This window comes from Neodiprion pinetum, chromosome 4, assembly GCF_021155775.2.
Source record: "Neodiprion pinetum isolate iyNeoPine1 chromosome 4, iyNeoPine1.2, whole genome shotgun sequence".
Classification (NCBI taxonomy): Eukaryota; Metazoa; Arthropoda; class Insecta; order Hymenoptera; family Diprionidae; genus Neodiprion; species Neodiprion pinetum.
Window position 1 is genome coordinate 17,707,494 of NC_060235.2, and position 20,869 is coordinate 17,728,362.

The 20,869-nt window shown below is 36.9% G+C and overlaps 2 protein-coding genes across 2 annotated transcripts; one reads left to right on the forward strand and one right to left on the reverse strand.

Annotated features, from left to right (window-relative positions):
- The first annotated feature begins 3,231 nt into the window (after positions 1-3,231).
- Positions 3,232-10,790, forward strand: LOC124217107 (nucleolar pre-ribosomal-associated protein 1). Its single transcript, XM_046622398.2, has 15 exons — positions 3,232-3,735; positions 3,847-4,141; positions 4,221-4,821; positions 4,896-5,189; positions 5,273-5,563; positions 5,643-5,978; positions 6,065-6,398; positions 6,464-7,651; positions 7,744-8,064; positions 8,140-8,661; positions 8,733-8,860; positions 8,950-9,162; positions 9,242-9,462; positions 9,578-9,974; positions 10,054-10,790. The coding sequence occupies exons 1-15, from the start codon at positions 3,438-3,440 to the stop codon at positions 10,618-10,620; spliced, it is 6,006 nt and encodes a 2,001-aa protein (XP_046478354.1). The 5' UTR covers positions 3,232-3,437; the 3' UTR covers positions 10,621-10,790.
- On the reverse strand, positions 10,454-16,056 carry SPoCk (secretory pathway calcium atpase). The gene is made up of 16 exons (XM_046622400.2): positions 15,838-16,056; positions 15,272-15,472; positions 14,910-14,999; positions 14,698-14,795; positions 14,285-14,543; positions 13,846-14,182; positions 13,574-13,767; positions 13,271-13,465; positions 13,019-13,175; positions 12,761-12,931; positions 12,365-12,680; positions 12,096-12,281; positions 11,862-12,009; positions 11,665-11,760; positions 11,396-11,537; positions 10,454-11,282 (listed from the first exon to the last, which is right to left on the reverse strand). Exons 1-16 carry the CDS (start codon positions 15,916-15,918, stop codon positions 11,149-11,151), a joined length of 2,805 nt encoding a protein of 934 aa, XP_046478356.1. The 5' UTR covers positions 15,919-16,056; the 3' UTR covers positions 10,454-11,148.
- Between the last annotated feature and the right edge of the window lie 4,813 nt (positions 16,057-20,869).

The following is a 20,869-nucleotide window of genomic DNA, read 5'->3' on the forward strand; positions in this document are numbered from 1 at the left end:
CCACTGCAGCCGATGCTTAGATTTGTAAAATAAATTTTGATTGGGTATCAAATTACGTATAGTTCGAGAAATTTCTTATCGTATGAGACGGATGGATCGATGAATTACACTCTGCAGTGAATAGAAACGACGAACTATTGCGGGCCTCGATACGAGGGACTGTTAATCAGTTTGAACTCATTAGGAATGTTAAGACTAGCTAATTACCATCAATTAACATCACTTGTTAGAAAAACTCTCCTCGTGCAGGCGTAAGATAGTTAGAAGATTTTATAATCGCTGCTAAAATGTTTGCCCCATATAATACGATTGCCTGCTTGGTAAACGACATAGCTACCAAAAATATCGTGAAAATAGTGTAACGAAACGAAATTAGCCAAGTTTTGATGCACGAATTAGTTTCACACTTAACTAACGTAGCTGTACGTTCAGGCAATTTGATACTGTGAAAATTTCTTCCTTAAAAATAATTAGTAATAAAGAAGCAAGGATAACATCAATCAGTAATATTTCAAACAAAAATTGATAAGAATGCAGTACTATTCTTATTACAAGCTTGCATTCCAAATGCACATGCACGCATTGTAATTAGATTTACAGAAGTTATACAGATATATTACGAAGAGAGTTATTATATAAAACTCGTACAGTGTCAAATAACCGTAATAATAAATGATAAAATTCGCAGATAGTCACATTAACAGTACAGGCACATCGTTACTATGACCATGATGATAATTAAGACTTTAATTAAAGGTAGATAACAAGTTAAGGGAAATGTTCGGTGCACTTTGTAGCTATGGAAAATATCGATCCTAGAAAGATGTGGATTATTTTTTTGTTAGGTTTTATCTGTGATCGCGAAGGACCCTCTATGGCAGCCAAAAAGTAAGACCAAACCTATGACTGTCTCACAACACTATCGCGTAAATGAAGGTACCAGTGTCAGTATCGGTATTTATTAATGTCCATGACAATACTGGACAACTTTGAATTATCTGTCTCAAACAAGTTAAACAAATTACGAAAACAAAAATCTCGAAGTGGAGAAAACCAAAAATACTACTTTAGAAAATAAAATACAATGAAGAAACTATAAACTAATCAAAAACAAACCAACAAAATTTAAATTAAGAGAAACAGAGAAGCAATAAACATAAGTACAGCGATGCAAAATAAGAAGTACAGGGAAGCAAAGGAAAGCAAAGTAAAAATATGGACACGTAAGCCAGGTTACCTAAAATGAAACTAAAAATGAAATAAAATAAAAATCAAAGAAAAATAACTACACAACTGAAAATTCAAATCAAAGTCATAAATAATGAGGAAATAATGAAAAGGAAAAGCAAGGTCAGACCGTACCCCGTCACGTATGCTCAGCGGCTAACAGGTGATTAAAAAGACCATGTTTGCAGCCCTCCAAAGAACAAACGGTATCATCAGAACCATGCGTAATTTTTTAGATAGTAAATTTTCGTTTGTGTAAAAAAAAATCTAGAGCTCTGGAAAAAAATCACCGGCCACGGCATTTCGATGTTTCGTTGAAAAACTTAATGTTTGACGGTAAAAAAATCTTATTTGTGATCACACCGAGTTGTGTTTCTTTTTCCATATACAATTTCGCGTGAAAAAAGTTCCCCACAGTTAAAAAAATAAAACGAAATTTTCTGCAGATTGTGACAAAGAGCGTAGGACTTACGATGGCAATCTTACGGTTATCAACAGCAGAGAAATTACGAATGAAATCTTGCGTTTTTCGGCTGCTGATCCTTTGATCACAGCATATTCGAACTGCCCGCAATCGATTTGAATACAATCTGATATAATATAATACAATCTGATATAATATAATACAATGCGGTATAATATAATATATAATGAAAGAGGGAGAGAGAGACAGTGAGAAAGGAAGACAAAATCTTCATAAAAAATCCAACGAGGTTAGCCTTCCTTTTTTGCCATTTTCAGAGTTCTCAATATCGTCAATATCTTCAAAATAATGGATACTAGGTTGAAGTGAATGGACTCCAACGAAATCCATTTCGTTGGTTCTCGAATTCCTTTCCCTCCGTCTATATATAGGTACTGGTACTTTTAAAACGTACCTAGGTACAGATACAAGGTACTTGCTGAGAAAAGTACCTAGGTACAGGTGTAATATACTGGGAAATGTACATACCTAGGTACAAAAGAAGTACTTGTATAAATTTTCCTTTCCAATCATTTTCAGAGATTGCGTGTTTTATACAGATGTACCGCTCTATTTTGAAACGAGATCCAAGGTACTAAAAAGGTCGAGGCACTAGAAATTTTAAAATAAGTGACGCCATAATGCATCAACTTTTGTTACAATTCATATAAGTTATGAAATGAATTACAGCATTTAACACCTGCAAAAAATTTGGCAATTGTATTTTATAGAGGTGTATTCATACAAAAGATGCTATACACAATTCGCAATCTGAAATGCAAACTTAAAAGAAATTGACGCTAACTCACAAGGTTCGTTTCGCCAACTCTTGGTACCTCCTAATATGGCACCTCCTTCGAGATATTCTAACTGACTTTTCAAACTCGCAAAATAATCAAGAAGCATGCGATTAAGACAATTAAGACTTCAGCAAAAAACAGTGCTTTACACGGTGAAAACAGAGTTCAGAAACTGTAGAAGTAGCACATTGGCGTCATTAGGACGTGTAAGACTACCTAAATATTTCCAGGCTGCTCTAATTTTGATAACTCGTTTTTTCTTCGGCCTGCACGTCTGTGTCATTCACTGATTAGTTTGATGCGAATTACGTGACAAAGTGTAAAGAACACGAACAACACTTATCGAATTACGAGACAAATCCTGAACACAATCAACACAATGAATTTTCGACTGCCGACGCGCCAAATCTTAGCAGGTCAAAAAAGCTGGGTGAGATGAACAGTCTGATGTTGGCTGAATTGCCGCGCCCGCGGTGTTGGCGTAGATTCGAATACTGCAACGAAAAGCATACAAATTTCTCAATCATTTACGAGCTACTAACGAGTTTATACAGTGTTAAATATGCAAAAAAATTAATTGAAAATCAGGAAGGGACCTCTTTTTATCAGAATATCGACATAGGATTCAAATAATCAATGTTTAACGCCTTATACTCCCTCCACTGTCTCCTGTCCCTACGGCACAGCAGTGCCATCTTATTTCAGGCAGCTATTTGTTTACATGGAGTTCGTGCTCCTTGTCACTCCTTGTGTAGCTCCGTGACACGCGGATTGTGCGAGGTTAACCTCAATTTCTTTTAACTTCGAAAACAACCACGTGGGCCGATTGATTAGTGTTTGGTTATTTATTAGTAAATGAAACACGTTCGATATTTTCGATCAATGGTATGCAATAGATGCAGAATATAGTAAGTATCAGTTAATAGAATATCACAATTACGTGTGACATGGTCGCGGCGAACGATGATAGAAAACAGATTTCGAAGAAGATCAAAAAGAAAAATTGTGCATCTGAATGCTCAGAAATGAAAACAGATACAGGAATGTACGACGAACAAAATGTGAGCCCCTCAAAAGTAAACGGTGTCGTTAAAAAGATTAAAAAAGCGAACAAACGTAAGGCCGACACAATCGACGATGCAAAAGATCCCAGTGTTGGTTTGCTTAAGGAGACTGAGCAAACCGAACAATCAACTTTTGATACAGGTTCCAAAAAACTCAGACTCGAAAATGAGAGTGGCAAAGGTATTCCGAAAAAAATGTTGTTTTCTTTAATAAGAACAAAACAGTGAGGCGAGAAATAAAGTAAAAATTATTTAGCAGAAATTACTTTAATTTGAGCTTCCATGTTTTTAGACAACGACGAGACTGATGAGGATGAAACAGGCACAACGCCAAATATCACAGATAAAGAAGCGAGTCAGATAACCGGAAAGTCGTTGAGAGCAGGTTTCAACTCTGCAGATAGTATTATTGTGCTTAGAAAGTTTGTGACAATTTGCAATGATAAGAAGAAGCACGATTTGTCAGTGCAGTATTTGAACGCAGGAGGAAGTCCATTAGAAATTCTGAAACTCTTGGATACCATGGATAAAAAATCCTCAAGCAATACGACAACTGTTTTCTCAGCGATGGAAATAGTCGTGATGAAGTAAGAAGCCAATTCGGAAGATTCAATCGCTTTGCATATCTTCACAAATATAAAACTAAATTATCAATCCCTGTTTCAGGATCTTGGAAAAATATCCTCAGTATCATTCAAGTGCCACAGAAGCCTGCAGGCATTTGCTAAATTCCCACCTTTCCTCTATACATTCAATGCTTTCCAGTCAGAGTAATGCCAAACAGCGGAAAGTCGTTTTGCGACTTTTAACCGCAGTCGTGTCCCTGGGCGGTAGCCTACCTCGAGAATTGCTAGGACACCTTTCTTTGCACACCCAAGTACTGGACACACTTTCGAGCCACACCCAGCCATCAGATCCACAGTGTGTTCGAACCAGCTTCGTTCATTTCATCCTGTCGTTTCTGGTAGAAGGAAACTTGTCTGTGGTCAGGGCGCTGCTCGAAAAGCGTGGAGTTTTATCCAGCATTTTCCCAGGACTGATATACGATAGTCACCAATTGGTCAACCTCGTTCTGACTACAATCAAGTCTTACGTTCTTGAGAATCCAGGAATCAGCAAAACCATAAAACTCCACACTTTCTCCACTCCAGTTGTCCAGAATCTAGTCTCCCTCTATAATTGGAAAGGGCCGACAAACTGGCCAGGGAAGAATAGGAAACAAAATGTGGAAGAATCTTCAGGTCACACAAATCTTGAGGAAAAAAAAGTGTGCCTAACAATTCTATAATATAAAACTAAACATAGATGAAACACATTCATAGTTCTTCACACTACCCACAGGTGGTCGTCGAGGTGGTTCATGAATTTTTATCAACGCTACTTACGTCCAACAAATTTGGTATAATATTTCACGATCGTTCACTGGGCACATCTGGTCAAAAAAATAATCAGCTGGCAAACACTATACTTCAGAGCTTAGATCGTCCGTGGGAGCACGAAAAGCCTGCAGACTTAGTTGTGAGAATTTTAGTCGCATGCCCTGATCTGATCAGATCTCAGCTTGTGTACACCGAATCTTATTTGGCGCCAGTGGCATCAAAAAACTGGGTTCTACTCATGAAATTTATGCAGAAGGTAAACTTTAGATATCCAATCCTCTTTCTTGTATTGTAAATTCGAACAGTTTTATCATTTCGACTCATCATGTTTCATTTCAGGTTATCGGCTCGCTGGATCCCAAATTGTGCTTAAAACCATGTTTGCCAGAACTGACTATTTCGCAGTTATTTTCTGCACTGACAACTCTCACAGCACCTTTGATTATACTGAAAAATGCTATTGCCCCATCCATTGATCATGACAATGCTTTGATACGACAAACTTCTATAGTCCTGCTCTCCGTCATGCTGGGGCAATTGAACAATTTCATGAATACCATAAGAAATGACAGCATTTATCGCTCTGATGCAGAAAAGATACAGCATTTAGTTACTGACTACATGTTGAAGGTGATAATACTTTATCTAACTATTTTGAAGTCCCTGAAAATATCGTGTGTTCGCCGAATCATTACCAATTGATTTTCAGAACATTCCTAGTCTTGATTCGATCCTAACTGCTTGGAACAAGGCACTGTTGCTGGACAAAGAACACGAAGAAGATTCCGAGGCAGTGGTAACAGTTTCCCAATCGCCTTGTAAAAACAGTCTTGAAGCAATTTTAAACCTACTTTTAATGTACAGAGATGTTTGCCCCCAGTTGTTAGAAACTAGCTCCATTTCAAATTCAACCATAGACTCGACTAAGCTTCTAACAGGATTAAACACGTTGGAAAATGTAGATGAAGAAGAATTAGGCAACATGAAAGTAAAAGCATTACAATTTTTGTTGGCACTAGATTCTTCTGCATTTGCCCCAGAGAAGGTAGCGTTTTATACTTATCCTCCTATCTGTATTACATACTCGAAAGTTCAAATCCCTCTTTCAAATCTTGATGCAAATTTCTCCAGGAGTTATTCGGCCAAGCAGTTCCATTTTTGATTTCGCTTCTTGACGATGATCAAAAATCAAAGGATGTTATTTCTCACACAAGAACAGCAATGAGGATGCTTTTGGATACTTGCGGGGTGTTCGAAGACTGCGGTTATCAAGCGGATATATGGATAAACAGCTCATTGGGGTTGAAAAGTGCGGAAGAAAGATCGGAAATTGCTGTTTGGCTTGTTGAAGTCATACGGAAAACAATGAAAAATGCAAATAAATATATCGAGTGGATTACCAAGGCCGAAGAGGTAGTCGGCGAACAACTCTATAGCAGTACAACAATCGAAGATATATTTGCAGGTAATAACGCGATTGCAAAACCGTCCCTGTTGTACATAATAAGTTGAAATTTTACGTTTTTGCAGATCTGTCGGAACGCGACATAGAAATCGACAGAAACAAAACCGCAAGGCTACTGCCCTCGGTATCTATAAGCCCGCTACTTCCGGCCGCATTCGAAAGTGTAATAAATGATGGACGAAATCTTTTACTGCAGTATTTATCCCGAGTTACGATACACACATTGCATTGCCAAGTTACTCCAAATACGCTGATACATTTGGCACAAGACGTCCAAGAATTAGCTTCACTGTCTTACCTTTCTAGCTGGATACCAAACAGTGAACATGCTTACGTGAAAAAGCCGTTCAGTTCGAAAAGTTTAATTACCAAAATTAGCAAAGCACTGATAACAGACAGTAAAATTAAAGTGAATAAAATATTTCACGGTAGCCGGAAAGTCGTTTTCAAAGTTGTAGATGAAGAATTCAGTCTTGAACATTCAATGAGTCACGAAGAACTTCTTGCTTTGTTCAGGTTAACTGTATTCTATTTTACACGATTAATACAGGAGGAAAAATTCACAGACGAATTGATTCATAACGTTAAAGTTCTTTTGATTTCTTTGCTACATATTGCTATGGACATTGAAAATACTACAGAGGGTTCCGATAATCTGTCCGAAGAATGTTGTAAATGGATATTCACCCATCCAATTATCCTGCAGTTTTTTTCACCTTTATACAAACGAAAGAATCTCGTTGGAAAGTATATTACAGAAATGACTGTGCAGGTTTCTTTGGCTGTGATTGATTTGTTTGGTGAGCAGAAAATCTCCGATATGATCGTCCCCTTGAAAGAAAAATTTATGACAAAGCTACTATCTGCGGCAAAGAAATGCCAGAGTGATGAACGTGTCAAAGATTCCTCAAGCGTGATACAACTAGTCGAAATACTACAACTGAACATTAATTATATTGTAGAAATTTTAGAAGTCTTGATCGAATTAGAGGTAGACAAACTTCTTTCAACGGATAAAAATCATCTATCAATGTGGGGCTTGTTAATCCCGAAATTACTAACAATTACGGCAACGAAAAGAAACATTGATAGCAACACACAATCTGTCAGCCTGGAAAAATCAATGATAGAAAAGATTTGCCAACGTACGATTCAGTTAAGCCTGTGCAAGATCAAAGATTTGGACTTATGGATCGATAGTCTTCTATCTCATTTGGAAAGGTTTCCGCACAATATTGCTGTGATTGATAAAAGTTGGTTGAATTTCTAACTCATATTACCATCACATAGATTCACTTCAACACATAATTAAATTGATTAAAACTGTTGCTTGATAAAATTTCAGACTTCTTCCTGTCCCTGGTCAAGGATAAAATGAGCTCTTCCGCAATAAAACTTGCGTCTTTTCTTATAAACAGGAATACAAAATTCATTCCTGTTTACGTGAAGTACGCTTTGCACAATGAAAACGTATTAAAAGCAAGAGAAGCTATTTTTCCGATTCTATCTAGCATACAGGATCACGAAACACAGCCGCAATTCTTCCTGAAATTACGAGACTTGTATAAAAATGAAATTTTCAGTTGGTTTTCTGATCCCAACACCATAGATACGTGCATTAAAAAAAATATAACAGCTGCCGTTCGACTGATTGATACTACTATTGGTAAGTAATGAAAAGAAAAATTATAAGTAACAAAACAGTTACACCATTAATAAATTCGAGAATAATATTTTACAGATTCAAAAACGTGTGACGATACTTGCGAAATGATTCTGTCAAATGGCGACAAATTGTTGGCGGTCGATACAAGTTACATCCAGTTACTAAAAATCATTTTCACAAAGGCTGTAAGCGTTGAGCACGCCGAAAATAATCGTTTGGTCGATTTTGTTCAAATATTGATTCACATAATGGTATCATCATTGAAAAAAGAGAGTAAAAACACACAGAAGCACAACAGCTTGTGTCAGATTTTACTGGACATTTTGAATTTGGTTCGAAACAAAGAAAACAATTCGCGTTTTCACGAGATAAGAAAGAATCACTCCTGGCCACAGTTTACGAGATTTTCCTTAAAGCTTGGACTGAAGTCATCCAAGGAGAGTGACGCACAAGTTCAGCTACTCAAAACTTTTGTCAGACTATGTGATGTTGTATACGAGGATAACTGCGATGACGAATACATTAAAACCTTGTTCGAAATGACGACCTCCCATTCAGAGTTTATCAACGTCATGCTTGGTCACTCACCTACTAAAAGTAAGCCGCGTTATTCAAGAAAATATGCAACAATAGATGAAAATTATACTGATCAATGATATTCGTTTCAGGGCATTTGATCGAGCTGCTTCTTACCTTGGTTCGTAAAAATAACTCTTTGATGACATCGACACACGTACCGCTTTACCTAGGCGCATATAACGCAACGTTGAGCGAAACTGACCAAATGATATTACAGGTAAGAAATGGGTAGTCAAACAAGAAAGTGAATCTTTCTTCCCGACTTTAAATGCTCCGGGATAATCCTCAGTAATTCTTTACATTCAGCTACTGCAGTACTACGAAAGTCATGATGTCAAACTAACGGACTATCGCCCTTACCTTTGGGGTAGCGCTGCTGCTTCACATTACAGCGTTAAAACTGGAGTGGACACTGCATTGTGGAGACAGCCATCAACTTCCCAAGTATTGGATTTATTCTTACCAGAAATCGTTAATAACACGGTGAAAAATTACCCAGTCAACAGAAAGCTACAGATGGTAAATCTTTTTGTAACTGACATGCTAATTTACACTGACTTAATGTAATTAACACTGTTTTTATCTTTGCTAATTTCAGAGCTCTGAATTACATGCTTCACAGTCAATTTATGATCCAGCGTTTTACTTGCCACTGCTCTGTTACTTATTATCAGACAACAGCGTGGTTGCTTGTCATAAAATCACTCAGAGTGGCGCATTGGCTCTGTCCTTATCAGCCTGTGGAAGTACGGATGGTCAGACACGTTTAGCAGCTTTTACTGTTATATCCAGATTCTACTACCACTTAGAAGCTACAAAGTAAGTTTTAATACAATTAGGCAATTCTGATTGCTTTCAGGGTGGTGGTAAGTTTTGAGTATTCCACCAAATTTCCTAAATTTAACTAATCATTTCCCCCTTTTTTATTCCACAGTTCGAAGGAAAAATTATTGTGGATGCATTTCATTGACATTTTTCGAAAAGGTATATCTTCTGCAGAGCCAGAGCTCAAAAATGTTCAAATTTCTTGTTTGGTAACAACATTTATGGCCAGAACTTCGCTGGTCGCTACTCAACCTTTGAACCCTTTGTATTCGTCATTGCAAAAGTTCCTCGTGGCAAAACCTTCCTTGGATTTGGCAACTATACCGGAATTTTTGCAACTCTTTCACAGTTCTGAGATCGACCACAAATTGCATAGATTCTGGATTTTAGAAGTAGTTCGCGACGGACTGAAAACTGCTATTGATGGAGACCTGGCTTTCAGATGCGTTTTGTTTAAAATGCTCCTCGATTTCTATAACTGTGCATTGGCTGACCGTCAAACACAAGTAAATATTGAATTATTCGCAATTTCATTGGGCTCGGAACCGAAACGAGTTGACTTCATTGTTTTCTTTGTATTTGCAGAATCTTATTCTACAAGTAATCAACTCTGCAGTCAAAATTCCAAACACAGCAGTGCTGCTTGTTACCGGTTATGGGTTGCTACCCTGGCTTCATGAGATAATTTATTCATCAGATGTAAACGATACAGAATTTGTGACAATTTTCACAGAAGTGACACTCAATCTTTACGATTCGTTGGTAAAGTCCAACGAGAAAAATGAAGACGTATATTTCATGTTCTTGCAAACAATGATGAATTTCAAGAAAATTTTGTCTAGAAGTACGGACATTGAATCGTATAAAAATTATGTTAGTACTATGGAAAAAATTGTTTCTTTCAAGCCAAATGATTTTTGCAAAATTTTGTCGTTCAAATTCATGACAGCCTTGGTGGAGCTTTCGAAAACAATCTTAGGCGAGATAAAGGAATGTCAAGATATATTACAACATGGTTCAAAGTTTGCTAACAAAACTTTAAGCTTATACTGCCCAGATAGCTACTCTACTTCTGACAGTAATGTTATTACTCTTGCGAAAACCAGTCTCATAAAATTACTTTTCACGTGGTATTCCGTTAAAGAAATTTAACTAGTACCTAAAAACAATTCGCATCGCAAAGTGTTCGACGACAATTTTGTAAATATTATTTTTTTTTTTCTTTGTAAAAATACAATGTACATATATATCAGTTTCCTATACGACTGCTAAACATTTATTTATCATATTCACATATTCCTCCAGTTCCGTTGCAATTCTAACTTTTAAAAAAAATCTCTTTATATGTCAATTCAATTAAATAATCATCTGCAGGAGAAAATCGTTACGTATAGCTATTTTCATTGGAGTGGAATTTTTTCTCCATTGCATTTTAAAAGTTAAAAATCTGGCTATAGCCAATCAATCATGCTCAAGTATCAAGCGTGGTTCGTCTCAACCACAGAACTGCAGAAGTATTTTAAAGTGCTATTTGGAATTTTCCATCAACTTTCAACGTTCCACGTAAATTATTAACTAGCAAGTGAGCAGATATGGTTCAATAATATTGTCCATTTCTATCAACGTTGGTGTTTTTCTTACTCCTTATCCTCTGCACAACTTTTCTAGCAATCTAAACTATTAAACGAAATCCAATTCGCATTTCGTGTAGTGTCGGCTGCTCGCCCTTCGTCTGTCCAACTGGCGTTCTATCAATTTTTTGATTTCACTGATTATGAATACACTCGAGGTGAGTGTCACTAGGAATAATATATCTGAAAGCAATTAGATAATAAGGTGATGAAGAACTGAACATAGCAATGTCATTTCGGAATACAGCTAACAGTATTCAAATTCAGATTATTCGATTTAAAGTAGCTGGAGTTACCTTTGAACGTTAGCGCTTCTGTCTGAAAGACTTGCTGCAGGGGGGGAAAATAGATGACCAACATCTGACCAACAACAGATAGTGACACAGCCAGAAGAAACATTCTGTTGCTAAATAAGCCAATGGTGAATATCGACTTTGTCTGTAAGAAATAAATTATACGGTTTTTGGTGCACTAATAAATTCTGCTCAATGAGTTCTACACTAGTGTAACATTTGCCATTATATGTATATAAATATTGAAGATTAAAAATAGGCATCAGTTTCACCTGTGATCGGCAACTCAGCGCATTGAACATATCGAAAAAAACAAAGCAGGTAAAAGTCATCGTCGTATCTCTGGCGGTTATACCTCCAGACACCATCTGCATAATAGAGAAATACAGACATATTTAGCGCGCAACTGCAAGGTGCAGAGATGACTAGCACATTTTTGTATCAGAGCACTTTTCCAGAAAATACTCACCTCACGGTTGTAAACCCATAAAGTTCCCAGAATGATAATTACAGCTGAAAGTAGGACGTTTACAATTAGGCTCCGATTGATCATCGGTTCCTTTGTGTTCCGAGGTTTTTGTTTAAGCACATCCTTGTCGACTGGTTCAACTCCAAGACTATAAACATTTACAGAATGCATGTGACAATCACTGAGAATGCACTGTTCAAATAAACTTCGTCTGAATTCGAGAATTTCATATACCTTTGAGCCGGCGGACCGTCCATAATAATATTGATCCACAAAATCTGCATGGCGTTCAAGGGGTTTGGAATTCCCATCAGCGTTGCCAAGGCGATCAATGACAGTGCTGCGATACTTGTACTCAACTGAAATCTTACGAAGTTACGAATATTGTAAAAGATTCCTTTCCCCTCCTCTATCGCCGCTCTGTAGACCAGAAAATGTAAAATAAACGAAAGAGAGAAATGGCTGAAGAACAAACTGAAGCTGAACATTTCGATAAGACTCACATAATCGCATGAAAATCATCGTCGACTAAAATCATATCTGAAGCTTCTTTACAGACGTCGGTGCCATTCTTCCCCATTGCGATACCAATGTCCGCCTTTTTCAATGCTACTCCGTCATTCACTCCATCTCCGGTCATCCCAACGATATTTCCGTTCCTCTGTAATGCTTTTACTATGCACAATTTGTGTTTCGGCGTAACACGATAGAACACGCTCACGTTGTTTATCATTTGTTCCAGCTGATGCTCTCCGATACTGTCTATCTCGTCCCCGGACATGAGCTGCATGTGGATTGTGTCTAAACCGATCATGTCGGCTAAGGGAAGATGGAAACAGGCCGGGATTTTAATCTCTCTGAAATCTGTCGGCATTCTAGACTATTCCTAAACGACTTACCAATAGCCGAAGCAGTCTCCTTCGCATCGCCCGTTACCATCTTGACATTGACGCCGCTGTTCAACAGCATAGTTATAGATTCTCTGACTTGGGACCTTGGTGGGTCGCAAATCCCCACAAGCCCAACATAGACGAGATCCTGCAACGAACTGCCTCGAGCCAAGCCCATCACTGAAAAGATGAAGTTTTGAAATAAGTTTTCAAATGAACTTTGCCAGATTCTCCAAAGATTGTGTTCGTGTGACGAAAGTGGCAAACCTCGTAAGCCTTTCCTTCCAATGTCGTAAGCCTCGGTTAAAATTTCCTGCTCCTTCTTCTGATTCAGAGAATATAGCTGACCATTTGCCGAATACTTTGTACATTGTGGCAGAATTCTTTCTATCGCGCCCTTAACGAAGAATATTTCCTCTTTGTTCTGTGATACGGAAGGTTTAGAAATACGGAATGTAAGTAACTGTGCCAACTTGTCTGGTTTGTTGGATCAATTTTGTAATCTTGTTTCATACTCACAGCACTGTACTTCGTGGCACATCTAACTGCCATCATTTTCTGCTCAGAAGAGAATGGATACTCCTGGAGTCTGAGATACTTATCGACCACGCCATACATTTTATTTTTCATCGCGACAGCCATCAAGGCACCTTCCGTTGGCTGACCAAGAAGGACATCATTCTGAATGATTGCATTATTACAGACACATCCAACCTAATATAAAGAATGCAAAGAACCATATTACTTGCAGGCAATTTGCTGAGAAATGTTCACACATTCTCATAAAGTACTAGTATTATTCCGTTATTGCTGAACTGTTACCTCAAGCATGGTGTAAATAGAAGTACGAGCAAGTTCGACGTTGTCACACTTTTGTACATTTATTTCTCCTTGATCATTGTAGCCTGTCCCACTGACATCGGCTGTGTATCCTTCCGAAGTCAACAAAGTCGTCACAGTCATCTCGTTCTTTGTTATCGTGCCAGTTTTATCGGAGCATATTACATTGACGCAGCCTGAAATTAGGGTGACGTTAGAGAAACTATTAAAATCGAGGGATAAAATTTAGTTGAAAAACACTTGGTGTCAAGTACCGAGTGTCTCGACGGTAGGAAGTTTCTTGACGATTACTTTCCGCTTTGCCATTCTCATTACACCCAGCGCCAGTGTCACTGTTACGACAATGGGAAGGCCCTCGGGTATTGCTGCGACAGCCAAACTAACGCTAATTGTGAACATCTCAAGCAGCGGTTTTCCCTGGATCCAGCCGATCAGCATTATTATACCGATGATGCAAAACGAGTAAAATGACAGTTGAGTGCCGAGGATGTCCATGCTTCGCTGCAGAGGCGTTTTTGGAGCCTCCTCAGCCTGCATCATCGCAAATACCTCGCCAAACTCGCTTTTCTCGCCGGTATTGACAACGATTCCCTGGAAAAATGGGGTGTACAGGTAAAAAACTGCCAAGTCTGTTTAAGAATTTGAAAAGTCTCAAATATGTGTGATATTTTTCTTGCAAGATTATCTTCATACCTTGCCATTGCCACAACGCACCAGCGTTCCCATGAATGCAATGTTTTTCTTGACACTGTGTCCATTTGTTTTTAACAAAGGTGCAATGTTCTTTTGAGCAGGTTCAGTTTCGCCTGTAAAACTACTTTCGTCTATCGCCAAATCAATCGCTTCAAATATCCTAATGTCTGCTGGCACTCTGTCGCCAATATTTAAATGCACTATATCACCGGGCACTAAGTTTCTGGCAAGAAAAGTTTCCAGATGTCCTTCACGCAAGCTAAAAGCATTAAACAGTGGCTGTTAGACAGACTGTATAAAACGCTATTCAAGTTAGGATGTAAATTTTAAAGATGTGTTAAGTATTGATTGCGTGGCATTGCACATGCATTAGAGCAAAAGAAACAAACGATTTGTTACAAATTAATACTTACCAATGGCACGTGGGTGGCACTAATTTATTTAATTCTTCTAGTGACTTTTCAGATCTATATTCCTGAACAAATGCTACTGTCACTACTATGACAATGGCCTGTAAACAAAGAGGACATATTAGATATACATATGTAGAATTGTTGTCCAAAGAATGCTGATGAGTTCAGTTTGCAATAATTACAGGAATTAATGCAGAATTGAGTATACTTACCACTGTAATACTGATAGCATCATCAAACTGTTTCATACAAACACTGACAAAGGCAGATCCTAGTAATAGGAGAATCAACGGGTTTTTAAACTGAAATAAAAAATTTCACCAAGATATTATTTTCACACTATTAATGTTTTGACAATTTCTATTTATCATTATAACTGTGAAAAAAAACTTAACAGAATTTAAAAATATCCAGAGAGCGTTCTTATTTGTTATTCATTTGGTGTTGACCTCAAAAAAAAAAATCCTACTGCAACTAGCTTGGAATTTCGGCTCTCAGGCAAGGCTACTATTTGGAACACAGTATCTACAAAACTAACATCGTTCAAAAGGTTTTGCTTCTTTTAACTCCTGACCTGCTCAATGTACTTTTTCCAAGTAGGTTCTTCTTCGCGTACGATCAATTCGTTGTATCCTGTAAGCTGCATGCGCAGTTCTGCCTCTCGCCACCACAATCCGCTCCGCGTATCGACTCGCAACCTTGCTGCAACTTCCTCCGCACCTAAGCTGGCCGCTTCGGCTGTTGAGAGCCACATGTCCGTGTCCAGGTCTTCGATCTAAATAACAATAATAATGCGCGATGTGTTGGGTGGTTGAACTTGTGACTAAACGGATGAAATCTGCACTCGATGAAAAAAGAAGGAATAAATATTATTACAATGTGTCTTGGCATCTTGACCATCTCAACCCGACGTTTGCTCATTATTTTTACAAGCTGTTGCAATAGTGAGACTCAACAACCTTTGCAGCGTGCTAACAAATTTTGTGGCGATCTAAACAATTTCACACTGTTCATGATCAAGTGTGTAAATAAAAGATTCAACGTCATAGTGGGTAAGCCTGTCCTGGCAGTTGTGTATTGATTAACCTTTGAACTATTTGTGATTAAAGATAATTCAAGAAATTACTTTGACACACGTACCATCGTTGACAGACAACTTGTCCGGCTACGGATGTTAATACTTGATACAACAATAACTTGACTTGTTACACGTTTTGGCATGCATGAATTTTGCGCAAAGTCAAATTCATGATCGACTATGGCTCAATTGGACAATAAGGTGCTAGACAGATTGGATAATCTTATTTGATAAGGTGTGTATGCTTTGATAAGATTCTTCAATATATTACTAAAAATCATAAGAACAAAAAGAACACAAAGATCAATTAAGAGTCATGCGAGATCGATGAATGATTGCAGATTAGAATTACCCGTCACTTGTTCGAGCGTATCTAGCAAATCGTGATGTGATTGCACGTTTCTCTTCGTATTGATGTCTTGTTCTTTTTTCTTTTGCATTGTTCAATAAGCAACACCGAAATTAAATCTGTGATTTCGTATCTCGCTGATGAAGTTTCAAAATTTTGCTCCTACCTGATAGATAATGATAGAAAGAACACTAATGGAAACAAAGCAACAAAAAAAAATCAGACAATGCTTTTTATACGGATTATAAGATTTTACCGACTGTATTACCTTGTTCGTCATGATAATTCTCCAGTACTTGAATGAAATGAGTATTCGCGGTAAGTAGCATTACAATACGTTCACCAATGCTAAAGTGATAATCTAGTGTTGGCAGTTAATTTGGAAGCAACTGTTTTGTGACGTTTTAGCCAACAAACTTTCCTCTACTATCCTCTCTCAAACAGCGAAGGGCATCGTTGAGCAGCGATGTCGGTAGAAAATCCGTCTTCATAAAGCTCTAAAATACCTTATCCACATACGTATGTTCCATATGTACACACAATATGTGTAAAAATAAGTAAAAAAAAGACCATCAAGAAACCGAAGACTGTGTTCAATGCCCAGTAAGCAACTGTAAGTTGCCAAGCAGGATTCGGGCGGCGGATTCACGTGTGTACATACATAGGTGTGCAAGCCCGCAAAAAAGAGACTAAAAATTAACAGGGTAACAGATGTGCATGGGTATGGGTGTGGAAAAATAAAAAATACGAATAAGCCCCTGACGTGTCTCGTACCACGTGGCGTTACGATGAGGTCACGCAACAATTATCACGATCGATAGTGTTTGTTTCGTGAAAACGGTAGGTAGGTGATCTTCGCGTTCGATTGGGTTTACTTAGCGAGGCGCGCCTGAAAAACAACATTGGTAGACATGTTGAAATTTGCGTCGATATTAAACTACTGCACACTCAAGACTACTGCCCCCAATGCCGAGTCCACATTATTCTCCTCACAATTATTTACCGAATGCATAATATCCTCCGATAAGGGATCTTATCGGTAACCTTCGGTCACGTTACCACTTTCCTCGCACATGACGTTCACGCACCTCGCGTGCGTGTCCGCGCTGTCAAATTTGACTTGAAGGACTGATCCTACAATCCGAGCTCACGGTGTCAAATCAGTGAAGTTGACGAACAGGATAATGACGGGGGGGGAATTATCGCAGGTAACTAACGGGCGATTTTAATCGAGTCTTCTATTTCCTAAATTAGCGCTATCTCGTAGCGATGTAAATCCAACTGTGCTCGATGCAAGCGTGCATCGGCACCCGGCTACGGCTATCAGCATGTTCCGTAGCCACGGGGCGGGGCAACAAAATGTGTTGCGAAATATTCATACCACTGGATTTAGTTACTAAGCGAATCACTTCGAGCGCCACTAAGCGACTATGCAGCGCAATCTGTACGCTAATAAAAGTCGTTGTTACCGGCGCGAAATACAAATTTTTTCAAAGTACCAATCATGTTTATATTATTGTAACACAAATGTAACACATAAAAGACTTATGAATAATTCTTGGTAAGATCGTAGAATTTTTAAATCATTTTGCGATATTTTCCCTCCACCCTTTTCACTTTTCAAAATAAATTTTTTTCTCAATAGCATATTATATACCCGTGGAAACTCACAATTATTAGATTATTCGTTGATGATAAACTTGACACATTTCATAAACGATACTGAAGCGAGGCGTGCATACATGAATGAAAGAATGCAGAATTAATGAAAGCGTATTGTCGAAGGAAGGCAAACAAGTCGTGTGAGTCTACAAGAGTAAAATAAAAACTTTGAAATGTATCATTTCGAGGAAACAACTCTGAATAACATGCATACACCCCATACGTATGTAGTATGTATAGGTAGATAGAATGTTTGTTTAATGACACTAACAGATGATCCAATAAAGTTTGTTGAATAAAGTTCAAATATACAGCACTGTGTAATTAACTTACAATAACAATCTTCAACACGAATCATGAAAATATTTGATGTCCGTTGAAAAGCTACTACTACTAGTTACAATATTACCCAATGCATCAAAAATTTATTAATATGCAAATTACTGCATGGTTAATTCATACATACAATAAACCATAGAAACCAGCGCAAGAGTAAAACATTTACCACATTGTTCAAATGGGAAGGGATATAAGATTTTCTATTGTAAGATGCAACATGTTCATTTTGCTCGATACATGGGAAACGGAAGAAATCATATATTGGACAGTTTAATGCCATACAAGAATAATGATAACATTATAATGGAATAATTCACGAAACGTGAAATACATTTGTAGACACTTGGCCTTCATCATCTTTTTATGAATATATTTTTTCTTTCTTTTACTTTTTATCTTTGCTCCTATCCATATGTCCTATTATCTATACTCATTATATATATATATATATATATATATATATATATATATATAATATTATATATATGTCGGAGTATGACAAATCTCTGTTCATTTATTCCATTTAAAAATGTATTTAGTCTTTTTGTCAGAAAAGAATAAAAAGGATATTTCATCAAATTAATTTGAAATTGAACTCCCGATGAGTCCACCGTATCAAGCGTCAAGCGTTATTTGTAAGCTATGAATATAGCTTAATGACGGAACCTTAGCATCAAACAAATGGTTTGTTTATAACAACGCTTGGACGAAATCGACAGTCACGGGCTAGCGAGCGAGCTGACTGGACGTGTTCGGGATCGTCACACTTAAACATGAGCAGTCCCTGTCAGGATGATCACTTTTCATCCTCTCTGCCTTTTTATGGCTTTTCTCTAACATATATATATATACATATATATATATATAGCCTAGCTCTTAATTTTAATTTTAAGTACTTACTAAATGAATTTGAAATTTTCCCATTTAATTAACACATAGAAATAATTTTTTTTTTGTCAATTATCTATAGCATCACAAGTTTTCATACTATTTAATTGACCATGGCCGGAAGTTTTAGAGGGATCCTTCCTCTTTAAAAGTTCCTACAGCTAATTTAGAATGTATGAAGTATCTCGCCAGTAAAAAATTGTAAAGTTGATTTTTTGTAGAGAATTTAATTTCCTACAAAAAAAGTTCCATCAGCCGAAACTGTATAACTGATAGTTTCCAATATAAAAATAAATAATCATAAGAAAACTATAAATATCACTATTTTATCCGCATATTGAGGATTTTTATACCCAAATTGTTATAAATGTAATAAAATAGATGTGATTGTAATGTATCTTGATCTTCAAATGTCTTCGCCTGACCATTCTGAAGTCTTCGCCAATTACTGCTACTCTCAACCAGAGAACATAGGTTTGTCCTCTAACTGTTTTATTGACCACTTTTTTATATTATTTACATTAACATTTAATGATTTTAATATTCTCGATAAGATTTTTCCAATCTAGCTATTTATTGTGATTAATCAATTAAAAAAAAAAAAACAAAGGTGAGGCATCAGGGAATCGAACACAAAACTTTCAATTCTTCCATGTACATTGTATAAAACTCTAAAACTTCCGGCCATGGTCAATTAAATAGTATGAAAACTCGCGATGCTATACATAATTGACAAAAAAAAAAAATTATTTTTACGTGTTAATTAAATGGGAAAATTTCAAATTCATTTAGCGAGTACTTAAAATTAAAATTAAGAGCTAGGCTTTGGTGGGAATTTTTTTTTTATATGTTCAGAGTGATATTTCGTCTATGGAGTGAAAAAAAAAAATAGTCGTCTCACACGAAGCACCCTAATATATATATATGAATATGGGGCATTCCACGCCAACTTAACCAACGTCGAAGTCTCATCATTGCCGATTATGTTCAAAATTTTTGTTGTCGTTGTCCCATATTCCAAAACAGTACTCTGAATTTTTTCGATTTATTTTTCAGTGAATTTTTTCTACTTATGTTTTTTGAAAGCCAATATGTCTTTGGCCATAATATAAAAATCGGAAAGAATTCTCCATGATCTTGTGTCAGATATAAAAATTTTTAAGCCTAGACCCAAAGTAGGCCAGTACTCCATTCTTATTTATTTCACCTTTTTATCGGTAGAAAGGTTACAAAAAATGACATGGAACAGTTTGTTTACTATGGGAAGTTACTCAAACATTTGCATATGTAACACCGGATATATGAGAATTGTTTCAGATTTTTTCAAACTGATTAATTATTAGCATTTTTTCATCTGGAGAAAAATATGTTCCTAAAAATCCTCGGTTATATATTAAAATGTTTGTGTAGTAGCCCACGAAAGACTCAAAATTGCTTCTGTTTTTTTTTAAACTTAGTATTACTTCAAAAAGTTCAAAAAAGAACAGAAGTAACCGCTAGCCCATTCTTGGTCTAGGCTTAAAAATTTCAATACCCGACACAAGATTTGTGAGAATTTTTTCAGATTTGTAAATTATAGCAAAAACATGCTGGTTTTCAAGAATCATAAGCGAAACAAATACAGAGAGAATTAAAAAAAAAAAAAAAAACTTAAGAGTGCTGTTTCGGAGTTAAGACAATTGCATCAAAATTTTTCAACAAAATCAAAAATGATAAGGGTGCGATGTTGGTTGAATTAGCGTGGAATAGTGATGGTAACTAAGCTGAAATTAATCAACGATTTGATTAATCGAGGCCAAAAAAATAATCGAACATGACTCAATTGAATTAGTCAAGATGTATTGATTAATCGACTA

Bases quoted from the DNA above. Each gene is read 5' to 3' on its own strand.
- SPoCk (XM_046622400.2), bottom strand. From the start codon at position 15,918: ATGCCAAAACGTGTAACAAGTCAAGTTATTGTTGTATCAAGTATTAAC. The intron at 12,010-12,095 runs GTATATGAAATT...AAATGTTTATAG, and splicing joins GACGGTCCGCCGGCTCAAAG to TCTTGGAGTTGAACCAGTCG. The intron at 11,538-11,664 runs GTGAAACTGATG...TATTTCTTACAG, and splicing joins CGCTGAGTTGCCGATCACAG to ACAAAGTCGATATTCACCAT.
- LOC124217107 (XM_046622398.2), top strand. From the start codon at position 3,438: ATGGTCGCGGCGAACGATGATAGAAAACAGATTTCGAAGAAGATCAAA. The intron at 8,662-8,732 runs GTAAGCCGCGTT...TATTCGTTTCAG, and splicing joins TGGTCACTCACCTACTAAAA to GGCATTTGATCGAGCTGCTT. The intron at 9,163-9,241 runs GTAAATCTTTTT...TGCTAATTTCAG, and splicing joins TCAACAGAAAGCTACAGATG to AGCTCTGAATTACATGCTTC.